The sequence below is a fragment of the Neolamprologus multifasciatus genome, chromosome 7 (assembly GCF_963576455.1).
Source record: "Neolamprologus multifasciatus chromosome 7, fNeoMul1.2, whole genome shotgun sequence".
Lineage (NCBI taxonomy): Eukaryota > Metazoa > Chordata > Actinopteri > Cichliformes > Cichlidae > Neolamprologus > Neolamprologus multifasciatus.
The window spans coordinates 40414552-40431355 of record NC_140445.1 but is presented as its reverse complement, the minus strand read 5'-3'; the positions used below and the strand labels follow the sequence as shown (position 1 = coordinate 40431355).

At 38.5% G+C, this 16804-nt stretch overlaps 1 protein-coding gene across 5 annotated transcripts in view; it reads right to left on the bottom strand.

Moving 5' to 3' along the window:
- cadps2 (Ca++-dependent secretion activator 2) overlaps positions 1-16804 on the bottom strand; it is a 149505-nt gene that overhangs the window by 63094 nt on the left and 69607 nt on the right. For all 5 annotated transcript variants that reach the window (XR_014874911.1, XR_014874912.1, XR_014874913.1 and 2 more), the window contains exons 14-15: positions 6712-6813; positions 70-133 (exon numbers count right to left, since the gene is read on the bottom strand). Coding sequence is in view for 2 of the 5 variants with exons in the window: in XM_085165256.1 (XP_085021382.1) it covers positions 70-133; positions 6712-6813 (166 nt within the window). In the remaining 3 variants the exon portion in view is untranslated. The remainder of the gene's footprint in view (positions 1-69; positions 134-6711; positions 6814-16804) is intronic.

Here is a 16804-nt window from a genome sequence, read left to right as displayed (position 1 = left end):
ATCGGGGCAAACACCTTTTCACACCACTGTGCTGTATGTTAAAATATGATTTAATCAGAGGCCAATTACCCGTTCCTGAAGGGAGAGCGTGGCCTTTAGGGCCCCATCTGGTCGTCCAAAGGGAAAGCAATACCTGCAGATGCAAAACGTAGGCAGCCACTTAGAAACAATCTCAAGGACAACTTCATAGAAAAAAAAAGAGAAGAAGAAGAATAGGAAAATGCGTTCAGTGGCAGAAAACGGTCAGTTGGCAACAGATGGCTGCCTGCTCTTGTCTAATTACACTGATGAAGGAAGCGTTTCTCACCTACAGCTCCATCGGAGTACAGATGAGGCAGTTCATGCAGGTTTCTCGTTGTTAATTGACAAGTGAACAGTACTTAGTAAACAAAGGCATGCAGTCACACAGGTCAGCCATTTATTAGACCAAAAAGAAATACAGGCAGATGTTTTGCTCTGCTAACAAAGAAGAAATTATGAAACTCACTAAACTAAAATAATATCACATAGGACTTTGTTTAAAGATTCAATTCATACTTTATGTCACAAGTTCATGATGTTCATTTAAAAGAAAAATCAATCTCCACTAAAGAGCAAAATGCTCAAAAGGCCTGAAATGTCTTTGATAAATACGTATTTTATCTGCATCGGCAAGCAAGCTTCTGACAGAAAGGAGACATAAGTGGTGATAATGTTTAAATGAGTGAATATGAGATATGTGATTAAAGAGAAAATCGGCAGAATTTTCTATTTTCTATTCTATTTTAGTGAGTATGGGAAAATGAGGATTTTTAAGTGCTATAGTAAAAATTGTAAAAACAAAACCAAGACTATTTAGGAAGATTAGCAGGCTTTCATTTACTTTATGTATCATTTCCACTCAAATTTTTAGAACATTTTATGGTAAATCTTCAAAGTTTCTAAGCATATGTAATGATAACTGTGGAATTGTATCTTTATATATTTAATATTTTTTAAAAGACCAATGAAAACGTTGTGCTTTTATTTTTAACAGTGTAATAGTTTTTGAGGTATTCATGTTCAAACATATCCACAGATTTCAATCTGGGATGGACCATTTTTCAAGAGACTTGAAAAGTATTTGATATTTGAAGCTAAAATTTCACTGAATCCTCTTTGGACCATAAATGTCTATTTTATTTTAAATAGTTTTTTGGCATTTGACTTTAATGAATAGAGACAATAAAGACAGACAGGAAAGTGGCGGAAGGAGAGGGGAAGACACGCTGCAAAGGGCTGCGGGTCAGACTTGAACCCAGGCCGCTACTTTCTGGCCATGCGGCATATGGCTGCCTGCTCACCCACTGAGCCAAACCGGTGCCCAGACCACAGAGCTTTTACACAAATGGGGGAGGGATGAACAGAATGTTCTAAAACTTGGCTGACAGGGCTGAGATAGAACGACCCTTATATAAATTTAAATGACACAAGGGAAAGAAATTGATGATGAGAAAGATATTTAATTGTTGATGGCACTAGAACAGCACATTTGCTGTTATGACATCTACTAAGGGAGTTTCAACAGCGTTTCTCTGATTAACCTTCACAATGAGAAATTTTACTGAAGTGATGTAAAACATGAGGGTACAAGCATCATGTTATCATCTTTCTGACCCATTCATCCACTCCAACCTCTTCCAATGTTGAAGCACTACAGATGCATGATGTAAGTTCAAATTTCCTTTGTTTTTCTGGTTGAGACAGTATATATGACAGTGCTAATAAAGGTGAGAGATCGTTTCCAGTCTCAGACATGAAAAGCTCTTTTTCATGTCTGATTTTATTTCATTTCATCATCCAAATATTGTCTAAGCAATCTGTTTTGCTTTCCAAAAAGTATTAATCCCACATGCACTTAATAAAAAAAAAAACAATAACAACAAATAGTAACTATGCATTACTATGTACTGGACCAGACAATATAAGTAAGAGACTGCAGTGATTTTCAGGTTTCACTCAGACAGCCACACTGAAGCCTACTGAGAACCTACACTAAAATTACAGACTAATAAAAGAGACTATTGTGTCAGATTAATTTTCAGTTTGAAAAATGTGAAACTGGAGGAGTAGGACTGATTATCAGTGATTCAATGTAGGTACGGGGGCAAATTTTATAGTGAAAGGAAGTTAAAAGACATTAACAACGCCTTGTCTTGGCCATTGTTTATCAGCATTAGCCTCTTGTTTAGGTGAGTTAGTAATGACTCCTGCTGATCGACCCCCTCTTCCCGGCCCCTCCTGTGTTCTCTGGAGCCAGATGGAGGGCCCTCTCAGACATTAAGAGTTTAAAGAGATGGGTTTCAGTACAGTTAATGGCACAGGTCCATTCAGATGAGTGTTGCTCAAGGTCTTGGGGCTGTCGCTTTCACACCATCCTCACAATGTGCTCAAACAGCAGCGGCATTGCTGAATGGCAGCACGCAGATTCAGGGAGGTCTCATCAGCTGCCATCAATACATGTCTTGCACCTGTTGCATGTTGCCGATGGTGCTAAAAATACCCTGACTGCTTTCATTTATGAGAATGAAGATAATGTTTTTATTTTTGTTTTACAAATTTTGGGCATTTTGTTTTTTGTTTTTGTCAATTTATTTTTAAATGCTTTTTTTTATTAAGTTTTAACACCCCCACCCTCCCACGACAGTCCATCTACATAGTTGGCAAATCCACAATCATAGATTAAGAAAACCACACATTGTAATAAGAATAATAATGATTACAATAGTAATAATAAACAATCCTACTGTGTAGTCCAATTTATGTATGTCTTTTTAAGTTAACCAGTTAGCAACAGCCATCAACTTAACAATCACAGGCATTATTATTTCAACAAGTTCCTCAGAAATAGATGACCTGAACCTAGAAATCAATTTACACTCCCAGAAGCAGTGACAATATGAACAGCACTTAATGTGCAGAGGAGAGAGAGAGAGCAGTTTATCTTGTGCAAAACAACAGAATGAAGAATCTAACACTGAGTTTCTCTCAGTCTATTGCATATGAAGGTAGATTTGATCAGGACTATAGCTACCTGCCTGTCATCCCCTACATATTCTGTGCCTAAATCCTTTACCCACTTATGAGGAGAAAGAGAAGGGAGTAGAATACAGAAAGTGCTCCAAGACAAAACTCTATGTCGCGATAGGGGTGTATAAAAAACGCAAATATCCAAAGAAGCGTTCCTTTGGAATTCTAAGTTTTGCCTACAACTGTTGGCTCATCTTCAAACAGGTCTCCAAGTACATGAATTCCCCTGTCCCACCATTAATAATGTTATAGAAAATAGGATTGAGCTTTACCACTGGACTTCTATTACAGACATCACAAGTGACCAGACTCCATGGGGAGTGTGGAGAACAACTCCACGAATTAATACATGATTCCTTTTAAAATACGCATGTAGCTAAGACCAAAAACAGCAGGCATGGCAAACCCAGTTGTACAACAGTATTTTAGGCATCCATGTCTGTATGTAATTGTAAAAGTCTAAGCCTCTGTTTAGGTTTTTTGCCATCCCGCATAAAATTACAGACATATCCTGAATTTTCTTCTTCGGCAAGTACAGAGGAAGCATCTGCAGAGAGTATAAAATACGAAAGAAAGTGGTAATTCATGCCATCATTCAAGCTCTATTTTAACTGCATGCAATAAACTGGAAGAAAATTGAGCTTCCACAGGTCCACATGTGATATTTTAATTCCTAAATATGTAAATCCAGATACTGACCGACTGAAGGGAATATTGTTCATTATCCCCCACATTTCCAGTAGTGTGGCCTGAGATTGACTAAAGTTGACCTTTTAACGAGTTATAGAGCTTAATTCGCTAAAGAGTGTTAGAGTAGCCACAATTGATAATCAAGAGGAGGACAAAACAAAAGAATATCATCAGTCAGACATTTCTGAAGAGAGAAAAAAGTCTATTCTAAAGTCATGGAGGGGGACAGACAAGTTGTAAAGAGATTTACACATTTTCTAATTTTTCTTGAAGGGAAACATAAAAGTACATACAGGCCGTCCTTAATAGTTATTGTTTTGTCAAGTGTTAAGGAAGGCAGCAATGTAAAAGACTCATTCCCATGCTTTTTGAGTTATATGATGCCTGCCTAGCTCCTTTGCAATTTACTATGGCCCAGATCTGAAAAATTAGTTTCTTGAAATTTGCCATTTCTCTTAAGGAATGACAGGATATTTTGGCGTTTGACGACATGGTTGATGCCCTTCAGATTAAGTAATTTTAATATCACTCATATGTATTATTTTTCATGCGGTCATGAAATTAGTAATCACACACACAAGAACTGGTGCATAGGACACATGCAGTGTAAAAAAGCTAACACAGAAAACAAGACTGTCCCTAATAACCCACCCACGACCACAAACTCCAGCATTGAACAGCACCACAAGACCCCACAAGAACAGAAACAAATAAACACAGAATGGAATTATGACCTCTTGAGCAAGTGAAGCCAAGATCCGTCCCTCCACCATAAAGAGAGAACCATATACCGCCAGCAGGGGTATCCCACTCATGATGTTAGTTCCCCACACACTCCCACACCCTGGCCAATTGGCAGTGTCAATGAATGCAAACCACAGTAAGTCAAGAATTATTTGAGAATAATAATAAAAAAGCAACATAAAGAAAAAAGGGAGAGACAAAGAGAAAAACAAAAATAATAAAATTCTTAAAATACTAATGTGTTAGTATGGTCCAACACTGCTTAGTCATTTTGTAATGCAGTGCATCTCCAAAGAAAAAGAAAAAAAAATAAATCGGCATAGCCTGTTCTTATCTCCTTATCACAAACAACTGCAACTGAGTTTCACTCAGAACATTGAAATATTTACGGATACTGTATTTCGTCTCTTTATAGGGCGCTCACGCGCTGCGTTAAATTGCCGTCTGGCCCCTCACCTGCGTCAAAGGATCTTGGCAATGTAAATCTTGCTTCCTTGAAACGACAGGTCGCCTTTCTCCCTGCCCGCTGATTGCATCCTGCTTTTGTCGCTGACGTTGTGCAGTTTGATGATAATAGATTGTTGTCGTTTTTCATCAGGGGGCCAAGGCTGAGCCCTGTCGATCGTAACAGTTCCTTGTTTAGTTTCCAGGCCCAGCATCTTCCGAAGCCAGGTTTCAAAAAACTAGATTGCCTGTTTTCCTTCTGTGTCTCAAGTTCATTATCAGGTTCCGTGAATCTTCCCTCCAACGAGACTGTGCAGCGTATATAATTTCTTATTGGTACTGTTTCGAATTTATATCAGTGCAAGTCAAAAAGCTGCTGGGTCAGCTTTTTGACTTGCACTGATATACCTACAACCATGAGAGAAAATGATGACAAACTTGCATTCATATACTAATGAATAAGGAGTATCAGTGTTTCAATGTGAACTTACTACAGGAAGTGATTGTTACATGTGAAAAATTAATTTGTTCTCAAATGTGATTCATGTATCCAATGTCTGATGAGTCATATAAAATCTTGTGTATAAGTATTTCACCCTTACTGATTTCTTTTCTGTTTTATGTTGTATATTTGTCAAACTTACATATTTGAGATCTTCAAATTAATTTTAACATTAGACAAATATTACCCGAATAAATACAAAATGCTAATTAATCATAGTTAATTAATGATTTAATGTAAGTTAACAATGATGAACCACATTTTTTGGGGGAAAGCTGACTTCAATTTCACAAGCCACACCCCCCCTGAATACTGCTAGACATGCTAAATCAAGAACTCACTTAAACAGAATCTGTCTGACAAAGTGAATTAGGCACAAAAAGATCTAAAAAAAGCTTTGCAATATACCACAATCTAAATAAAAAGCTGAGGAATGAAGTCATTGACAGTCATTGACATCTATCGGTCATCTACCAGACTTTGTGCTGCCAACGAACCACAGTGAAAGTCAATATCCATAAATGAACAACTTGGAAAAGTGGTGAACCTTCCCAGGAGTGGCTAACCTAACAAAACTACTCCAAAAGCACATTGATGAGTCATCTAGCAGGCCACAAAAGGCACTAGAACAAATTTGCCTCAGTTCAAAGTTAGCATTCATGATTAACAAGAATCAAAAAGAGAATGGACAAAAATGGCATCCATGGTAGTCTTCCATGGCAAAAACCATTGCTGCTCAAAAAAGAACAAACAGGGTTGTCAAATCAGGCAAATACATTGTAAAACTGCCGTACCCTATCTTAGGTTAAAGTTTAACAAAGTAGTTTTGGCTCCTAGGCTTAACCAATGAGCAAGTGAAAACTAGAAATATGCAACCATCCATTTACTGCCACTTATGCAGGAGTCCCAGTCCTCCCTCTGGCCTCCAGCTCTTCTGGGAGACACCGACGGGCACCTAAGCTAGCTGAGAAACATGATCTTGTCTCTATATCACAGGTTCCCCTTTCAATAATGAAACTAATATTTAAACAAGTCGACAAAGTCTAAAACAAAAGATCATCACTGACTTTTGGCAGAAGGACAGAAATCTGAAGTTTCTATGTAAATGGCATTGATCAATTCATCCACACAGAAGGTTTTGATTACAATTTTAAATTCCATGACTTCCATGACAGAAATTTCATGACCACATAAGACTTGACACTTTCTAGTTTTAGCTGAAAAAATAAATTTCCAGAAACAAATATACTTCTATTGGTCTTCAATATGAAGGTGTTACATACCTAAAATGTGTGATCTGGTTCTCCAGCAGAGCAATGAGACGACTTCTGATTGCCTCAAACTGCACTTTTTCCTCCATGGTCACTGTGCCTATCCCATCAGGTCTGATGAGAATGAGAGAGAGAGGGGAAAAAAAAAACAAAAAACAGACTCACGTTTACATAATGGTGACAAATTACTGCTTGAAGATGGGAAGCAGCTGGCGTTTTTAGCATGACCAACTGATAATGAATCATGGAGTCTAGATTTCATGTAAAAAGCTACGTTCAGAGTTCACCACAGTGGGTAGCTCTGCATGCTTGATTTGACATTTGAGTCTTATGTCTAATGCCCTTCCTGACACAATCTTAAAGGACCCATTACTTGCTAAGCAAATATGTAAACTACTACACTATACATTATAAAACTAAACTTGAAGCTTGAAAGCTAAGCTTGTTGTTTCCCTTCTACAATGTGGTTAGCATTGTGAAAGGGTTTATTTTAATGCAAATCAATATCTTTTCTTAAATATAAATTGGTACTTTTGGTGGCTAACCCTAGCAATAAGTGAACCACACAATACTAAAAGACGTCTCCTTAACTCAACTCAGCATGAAACTAAAGTGCTAAAGTGCTTCACAGGTTAAAAAAAAAGGAGATGAGGAAGAATAATTTTGCAAAATCTTACCAACATTAAGACAGTAAAATATTCAAGATAAAAAAATAAAGCTGAAAATAAATAAAGTAAGCACAATAAGTATCACCATGACTAAGTTGTCTTACATTTAAAAAAAGAACTATCCATCTATACTGTCCTGCAGCCTCAACTTCTGGATGCCAGATGGAGATGGGTGCCAGGTCACCTCAGGTATAAATGATCTTCCCACAGCAGAGGGGAAAAAAAGCTTTCTCCTGGCAACGCTTCCAAACAGTCGTACTGCTCAGTGTTTTTCTAATGATACTTTCATGAAATAAATAATGCCATGGTGTAATATTTCATGTGTTGTTGTGTTTCAAGGTAATAATAATAATAATAATATAAACTAATAATAAAATAATAAATATTGAGACCTTAATTCAAAGCCTTAGAATTGAAAGTGGCAGTACTATGTAAACTGTGGACTGTATATACTGTACATAATTCTTAGTCTTCATTCTTCATCAAGACTCTCTTAACCTCCTAAGACCCGAACTCTTCCACGACATGCATTTTTAATTTCTTTTTGATATTTGGGCTGATTGGGGCCCGATGAATGTAAAAACAAAGAATTACCAGATTTTTTTTTTTACCTTATTTTTGTTTTTAAGAAAATTGAGAGCCACATATGAGGATATTTGTTTAAAAATTTGATAGAACAGTAGCAGTATAATGTCCTCGTGAGTGGATATCAGGCCCCTGTAGAGCAAAATTGAGTATTTTGGTCTAAATAACCCAAAATGTGATGTCCACATATGTGGACACCAGGTCCTAGGAGGTTAAAAAGCAAAAGATTTTTATAACTAAGAACTCTACACCAGCTAAATGCCTGAAACATCAAGAACTGAAATAAAAGCAAAATTCAACACCACAGAAAAGAGTGAGGGTGCTTTTTCTCTCCTTGGCTTCTTTTTTCACTCTGGCTTGTTTCACAAACAAACAAACAACAAACTGATCAGTCAGCCAATTTTTCTAAGATAACCTCAAAGTTAACCAATCAAACGCTCAGACTTGTCCTGCTCCTCACAATTCATCTGGCTGTCAGCAGGAGAGTTGACAAAAATGTTTGGTGAATGCTTCATTAATGTTTTTAAAGCCTTCATTCTGTTCTTGCCTTGGTCTGAATAGCAGTTTGTTAAAAAAAAAAAGAAAAAAAGGGAAAAATGCAATCAGACCCAGAGCAAGCAGCCTTGACTTTCTGGGCTTTCTCTGTGGCTCTGAAAGAGAAAAGAACCCTCTCTAAACGGCACTTGTGGGCACCGGAGGGAAGAAGCACGGAGGTTGTCTGTTAATGAGTTGTTCTTATAAAAGCTTTCAGTGGTTTAGCCCATGACTGCTGCATGTTGAGTACCAACAACTCTGCTGAGCTCTTCATGGCACATCATAACTCTCCAAAGTTGAAAATAATAGCATGACAAGAAAGCAACAAAGTCTCAAAGAGAGAATTGCAGATACTGAATCATCAAGCATTAACCTCCTGAGAAGCATAAACGTGACAATAATAAATTTACTTTTACAGCAGAGTTGTGGAAAGGACACCAGCGAACACAATGATGGAAGAAAACAAAAGAGAAATGAAACTAAATGATATTTTTATTCTCTGATGTTTAATAGTGCCACCTGCTCTCTTGTAGAAAAAAAATGTTTAATTTAAAAAAGGAAAGAAAATTTAATTCAGTATATAACATGAATAATATAAACATAAATATTTCATATAATATAAAATACGTAAAACTACTTAGCATTACAAATACAGACTTTTAAATGAATAAAGATGTCAGTAGTTACTTATAAGGGGTTCAAATTAAACACATGTAAAAAGATTTTTTTTTAAACTAAAAAAATGACATAAATTAATTAAATAACTTTTTTTCTTTTAAAGCAAAGACATGCAAAGTTAACTAAAATCCGATTCAGTGTTATTCACAGACTGGGGAAGGTGGAAGTTGCAGAGGTGGTGGTGGATAACAACAGGACGTTGTCGTGTATTGTGCGAGAACATCAGTGCCACTCTTCAGCTCCACTCAACTCAATTCAATCAGTAATGAGAAGCAGCTTTCTTTGCACAACAGCACTTGTTAGCACAACTTGTAAACCCTGTTGTTCCCCAAATCTTTCAATTCATCACAACTCCCCCACCGCACTGCTCACAACCTTATTTAACAAGCACCAGTTAATCCTGAGGGAACAGAAAGCAGAGCCATTGTGAGGGGGGCGTGTGTGTTCACTCATGTAAAAATTTGCTTTCATGCTGAAGAAGCCAAGGGTCTCATTGCACAAATGAAGATGTGAAGACTGTGATGGGAGCAAGATGCATGATAGAGGGACTGCCTGAGGCTCCAAGCCCCCACAGTTATTGCCAGCTGTTCTGTAATCTGAGTTGTTCATCTTGCTCAAACAATCAATCTGCATCCCAGAGAAAGATGACAGAAAATAAAAATGGCTGTAGAGTTTTGCAGCTCTTGTCTTTTTGTAACAAGACTATATGAATAGTTTGAAGGTCAGGTGGTTTTTTTATATTGAGTTGCTGTTTTTAACATATTAGACATCTATCTTGGTGCATAATTTGTCATATTTGACTATAATACACAAAATCTCAGGAGCTGAGCAACAAATCTCAGCACACAGATACATTTTAGGTTCCTAAATGTTCTTATTTAGATATTATGTCGTCTTCATACTGCCAAAAAGGCAAAACAGCCTCTACTATTCTCCATCTGCTGTAGCTCAGGAGGTAGAGAAGTTCTGCTAACTGGAAGGTTGGTGGTTCGATGCTCGATGATATTTAGGCATACATTTCTGCATGCCTAAATATCATCGGGTAAGACTATGAACCCTCAGTTGCTCACAAATGCTCCCTTTAAAATAAATGTGTGTGAATATTAGCTAGCACTTAGGTGGAGAGAAAAGTGCTTGTATGAATGGGTGGATGAGACATGTTGTATAAAGCACTAGAAAAGTGCTATGTAAGAAAGAGTCCATTTACCATTTATAAAAGCATCATATCTTTTTTATTTCACAATAATAACATCTAATTTAAAAAGGCTGAATTATGCATGTTAGTTTGCCTGGAAACCAACTTACAATTGGTGGCTTACAGGCAATATTTTACAGGCAAGTCCAATGAATAGCTTAAAATGGTACAAAAGTAAGTGGTGAACTGCCAGAGGTTAAAAAAAGGTAAGGTTACTCAAAACTGAAAAACATTGTGTATTTCAGAATTATACAAAAAAAAAAAAAAACAGCAACACAAAATGGGTTAACAAAGTAAAGCTGTTCTGCAGCAATGGAGGTTGATCAAGCCTTGCTACTAATTCCTACAGGTGTTCCAACTTTTCGGGATTACTTACAACCCCCTCTGTCTGCATAAAAGCAGTGCTGGAAAACACTGTGGTACCATACCCATCAGTGAGCATCAGCTGAACAGCATTGTGCTGCAGAAAGTAGTGTGTTGCTATAAAAATGGTGAGAAAAAGGCAATTAACAATGGAAGAGAGACAGACCATTATAACACTTAAAATGCAGGTCTTCCCTACAGAGAAATTGCAAAGAAAGTCAAGGTGTCAGTGATTCCAGTTTCCCTCAGCATCAAAAAGCACTCAGAAACTGGGGCAAACTCTGACAGGAAAAGGTCTGGCAGACCCAAAGCCACAACTGAACCAGAGGACAAGTTTCTGTGTGATACGCTGCTCACAGGACAACAGCTTCAAGCACAGCTTAATAGTGGTGGTAGTAAGCAAGTCTCAGTTTCAACTGTGAAAGGAAGACTTAGAGCTGCAGATTTGACAGGATGAGTTGCAGCAATAAAGGCATTGCTAAGATGTTAGAATAAGACAAAGAGGCTTTCCTGGCCCATGAAACACCACCATTGGACTACTGAAGTCTGGAAGAAGGTATTATGGACTGATGAATCAAAATCTGAAATCTTTGGTTCATCACGAAGGATCTTTGTATGCCGCTAAGTAGGCGAGAGGATGGTTCCACAATGTGTGGCATCAACTCAAACATGGAGGAGGAAATGTGACAGTCTGGGGTTGTTTTGCTGGATCCAGGGTCACTGACTTGTACAGAGTGGGAGGCTCCCTGAACCAAAATGGCTACCACAGCATTGCAATACCCTCTGATATGTGCCTAGTTGGTCAGGGGTTCATTCTACAGCAAGATAACGACCCAAAGCATAAGTACATGCTATGCCAGAACTATCTCAGGAGAAAAGAACGAGATGGTGAGCTTGAAAACATGAAGTGGCCAGCACAGTCTCCAGACTTAAACCCCATCGAGCTGGTTTGGGATGAACTGGACAGAACAGTGAAAGCAAAGCAACCTACAAGTGCCACACATTTATGGGAACTTATGTAACAGATATGGGAAGAACTTTCTGAAGAATATTTGATTTCTATTGTAGTAAGAATGCCATGAGTGTGACCGGTAGTGTGTACACACACACACACACACACACACACATTTAAAGATGACCCTGAGGGGATGCATTCTTGACATTAGCATAAAGTAGGTCTAAAATTATCCCCCCCTGGTGGGACAGACCACATACTGTGTGAAAGTTGGCAGTGTAGTGTCCAAGGTGACATGGTTGAAGTCACCTGAGATAGCAATGAAGGCACTTGGGTGCTTAGTCTGTAACCGGGCTATGGCGGAGTGGGTAATGCCACATGCAGCTGTGGGGTTAGCAGAAGGAGGAGCATAAACAGCCGACAAGATTACATGAGTAAATCCCAACAGTGCACCGTTCAGTGTCCGGGCAACAAATCTGCTCTTTCATCGTTATGTGAGCAGGGTTATACCACTAGTTATTAACAAGAACGGCAAGTCCTCCTTTCTGCTCACCACTGGCTGCACTGTCCCTGTCGGCCTGAACAGCTGCTCCAGACCTTCTGCAGATGCGTTGTGATCAGGCATATCCTGATGACAGACATGTTTTGTACCTCCTTCTCTGTTTAGGCCTCCGCTATCTCGCTGTCTCCCTCCTTCTCTTCTTCTGTCCTCCACCTCTGCATCCATGGTGTATTTTTCTCCAGATTTCAGCCGGTATATCCATGGTTCTGGCTGGTTAGCCTGCTGGCATCAGGGTGATCAGCTGATCTCTGGAGTAAACAAAGTGTGCAGTGTGTAGCTGCTGCGCCACGGTCCCATTCCTCAATGAAAGTAACAGTTCCACAGTAACAAGGAGAACCAAAACTCGCTCGATCCACATTTTTGAAAAGAAAGCTATTAAAACATTTTTTTTTCAGCATCACACACAGGATGTTTCTAATTTAAGAGGAAAAAATGGAAGAAAACATTTTAATTTTAGTAACATTGTGCAGATGACAGAAAGGATTCAATCACAGTCAGTTAACGAGCACACTGAAGGGTATATCCTGGTTACAAATGACTTCAAGATTCCTCACAATGTCATTATATACAGAGGCCAAGGCAATGCCATTCAGAGTAGGTACCTGCTTAGAAACCATGTTTCTAAGACTTTTAGAAACAAGTTTTGTCTGAATTCAGAAAAAGGAAATCAGAGGTCAGAGGTCATCAGACCTTTAGTACTACTTCCAGCAGAGAATGTCATGGAAAAGGAAAACTATAAATCTCCGTGTGTAAAGAAAACTCCCTGCATAAGAAATCTTTAGAGGAATTACTTTAGGTAGGAAAGACCCTCAAAACTAACTCCTGTAAGTATCAGCAGTTATTCAAGTTGCTGTTCTTAATGATATCTGTGTCCTCAGCCACAGTGGTACACATAAATGGGGTAGGTTGCATCAGGAAGGCCATCTGGTGTAAAATCTTTGCCAAATCAAACATGCAGCTCATCAAGAACGAGATTTTGTTACTGGATCGGTCAGGCACCTTCAAATTAAAAAGTTAACTACTATTCAATTTTTTCCATTCTGGTTGCTTCCATTAAAAATCTTCAACATCTTCAGCACTGCTATTTCCAAGTCAGCCTCTCATCTTTTTGTTAGTGCCACCGTCTCCAAATCATAAATCATGGCATGTTTCACTATTATTTTATCAACCTTCCCTTTCACTGCTATCCTTCTGTCAAAGATCACCTCTAATATATGCCTTCAACCACTGCCTACACTCTCTTCTTCGCCTCTCTTGTGCACTGTCCATTGCTTTGGATAATTGACCCCAGATACTTAAACTTGTCCACCTTCACTACCTCTACTTACATCTTTACTACACCTTCTCATTCACACATATGTGTTCTTCTCACTTTTAGGACTGTATAAAACAATCTGGTTAAAAAGTCCACCGGCCTTTCTCCTAAACATTTCCATACCTCCGAACCTGAACCAAGTGTCTTTCCACTCTACATCCTCTTCATTGCCATCCTCATTTCCTCCTTACTAATCCTCTGCACTTCCTGATTCTTTAATGTCCAGCCTGACATTTTTTGAAGGGCGCATTTGAAGATCGATTACGCCACATCGAGGCAACATAGACTGTAAAATTCCAAATGCAGTCTAAACAGTCTAAACAAAGCTATCAAGGAATAACATTTCACAAGTTATGTTACATTAGTGACAATGGTGAAACAGGCCCCATTGTTTAGGTTTTAAAGCTTTACTTTAAAACCTAAACAATATGAAAACTGACTTTAACATTTCAGAGTTTATTGCAATTTTATGCGTAATTAATATAATAATATTTCCTATTTTTCATTTACATGAATATCACTTTTAACGTCCTTGACTAAAGCAGTTTGCTACCAAAGTCTGTTTGGCAGTATGAAGCCAGTCAAGTGTTCCCATAACTGTCAAAACATTGCCTAATTCAAAACAACTCAGACAAAATAACTGATTATTTTTCCAATCAATAAGGTTGAATGTGAATGCACCATGCCAGCAGATTTGTTGTCTGTGTCACTTTCTGTAACATTTCCATGAAAACTTTACAACAAATAAAAAAGCAAGCACAAAGGCACAGAAAAATCTCTTTTAAATGGGGTCTTTAGTGGTTACTAAAATCAATTCAGTGAGTTGGAAGCTGACATATTTTCTCTGATACTCACAAAGAGCTCATCAAGAGCTTTCAAATGATACGAGAAACTGAATTTTCCCAGCAAATGTCACTCAAACCCTCTGAATGAAATAACAGCTGAAAACAAATCAGACGGGGCACAGGTTGGCAAGAAGCCAAACTCAAAATGTGCCGAGCTGAGAGAAACACAACACAAAGCGGTGTTTGGTAGCACTCAAGGCAGAGTGTGGAGTGACAGCTTGTCGGGGCTTAGATGTATTGTTGCTGCTAAATGAAGCAAGTGCAATGGAGGCGAGGCTGCTGTCAATGCTTCTCCGGGGTTGGGGATGGTGATGGGGAGATGTATCTCTGTAGACTTAAGTTTGTGTGTTTGCTTTCAATTTGGCTCAAGTGAAAACAATAAGTACTACATCTGCCTGCGGGATCCAGCTAACCCTCTGGCTCTTTAGTGATGATGTCAGTTGACAACAGTTGTCATGAGTCGAGCTTGCTGAGCGGCATGGCAGAGCACTGGGTATAGATGCCACTTCACCTTACATTTGTAGAAAGAAGATGAGGCCGAGTGGCATGTGATTCTGTTTGTCACCTACCTCCTCCCCCATTTACGTCTGTGTAGATGGAGAGGATTGTTGTTCAAAGGGTTGGGGGAGGTAAAAGCTGCTGTCACATCCTGTGTTGCTGCGGTGTAGATGGCTCTGAGCAGAAGAGATCTCAACTGACAGGTGACTCCCGCTGGCTCTGATAATGCTCCTTTAAACTCTATCCTGATTCAAATCCATCTCATCAAACTTACGCAAACCTTCAAACAAGTCATCTCAGAGTTCCTTTTGAAGCCGGCTAAAGTTTGACTGTTTTATCAAACACACAGCACAAGATATTGATTTAAAGGTCAGACACAATTATGTTTTATTTTACAAAATTTGTGTAGTGTGGTGACACTTTGGCTCCCATTATCATAAGGGACAGAGCCTGTAAATAAACACTTCCACGAGGAACTTAGCTACAACTGGGAGGATTAGAGATGCTGTAGCTTAGACACTTGCTTCTTTGCTTTTTTGATGCAGGAAACCCCTTTATTCCAAAGATGCAACCATTAGCCCCACAATGTTCACCAGATTTAGATGGATCCAATCTGATTCTGTCATAGGAGACAAGGTACAACTTCCTGACACTGCATATCAGGAAGATGTTTGCGCTGTAATTTTTGTAAATTGTGAAACGTGCAATATTTGCTCACATCTCTTAAGACTAAAAGGTTATTATAAAGGCATTAACATATAACTGAACACTACTGTTTACTCCTGTAAGTTATAATACTGTTTTATAGTTTCTTCACAAAGGCCGCAAAGCAGGAAAATTAAACCTTACAAAATTGCTCTGTTGAATTTCATTACATAAAAAAATAAAACACAGTCATAGAGAGTGTCATTTAAGCCACTAAAATAGAGACATAAGCTGCAAACATGTTTTCAATTTGCCATAAATATGAAAAAAGCCACTAAAACAATAAAATGATAAAACGATAAGACATGAGAAAATAACTTTTAGTTTGGAATTAAATTGTGAGAAGAAATAGGTTAATGGCCGACCCTTCAGAATAACTTTTAGTCATTCATAAAGGAGAGAAAAACTAGCTGTTAACAAGAATTGTTAAATCACAACTGAGGTGGAGCTACTACACAAAAATGAAACAAGTATATAAAGAGTGTTCTGGAAGTAAAGCTGAAGGTGTGATGTTGACTGTTGTCAGTGCATTAGCCCCACAAGTGGGATTAGTGGCAGAAAGTATTCCTGGTGGAAAGAGTGATGATTGGACAGACTTCAGTGGACATGTAGGTGAAGCGAACACAGGTGATGATTGGGTCTTGGATTGGTATGGTATTAAGGTGAGGAATGTGGAGGCAGATGAATTTTGCGAAAAGAACAGAAATGGCTGTGGTAGTGAGGGAAACTGCCAAGAAGATATTGTAGTGTATGCTGTGGACGGAGGATAGAAGACAAAGCAAAGCTAAAGTGGGATAGTTGAATAGATGAAGAAGTAGACAAACTGTTTATTGAGTTGAGCACAAGGTTGAACATAAAGAAAGGAGTAAAGATGGAAGTGTACTAAGAAGAGAAGAGACTGTGCTGAGAAGATGGAAGAGATGAATGAAGAGGATAAGAGAGAGAGAGCAGGATGGATGGAGAAAAAACGGTGACTCACGAGGCGAAGAGGGTAAGTAAGGTGAAAGTAAGGGCAGCTATGAAGAGAATGAAAAGTGGAAAACCACTGAGAATATTTATGAATGCAATTAAGTAGGACTGAACTGAATGCTAGGGTGAGATGGAGGCAGCTGGTCCACTGTGGTGAACCCTAAAAGGACCAGGTGAAAGAACAAGAAGAAAGATTAGTGCAAAGCAAAAGAGTACGATTGCTTTAAGAAGTC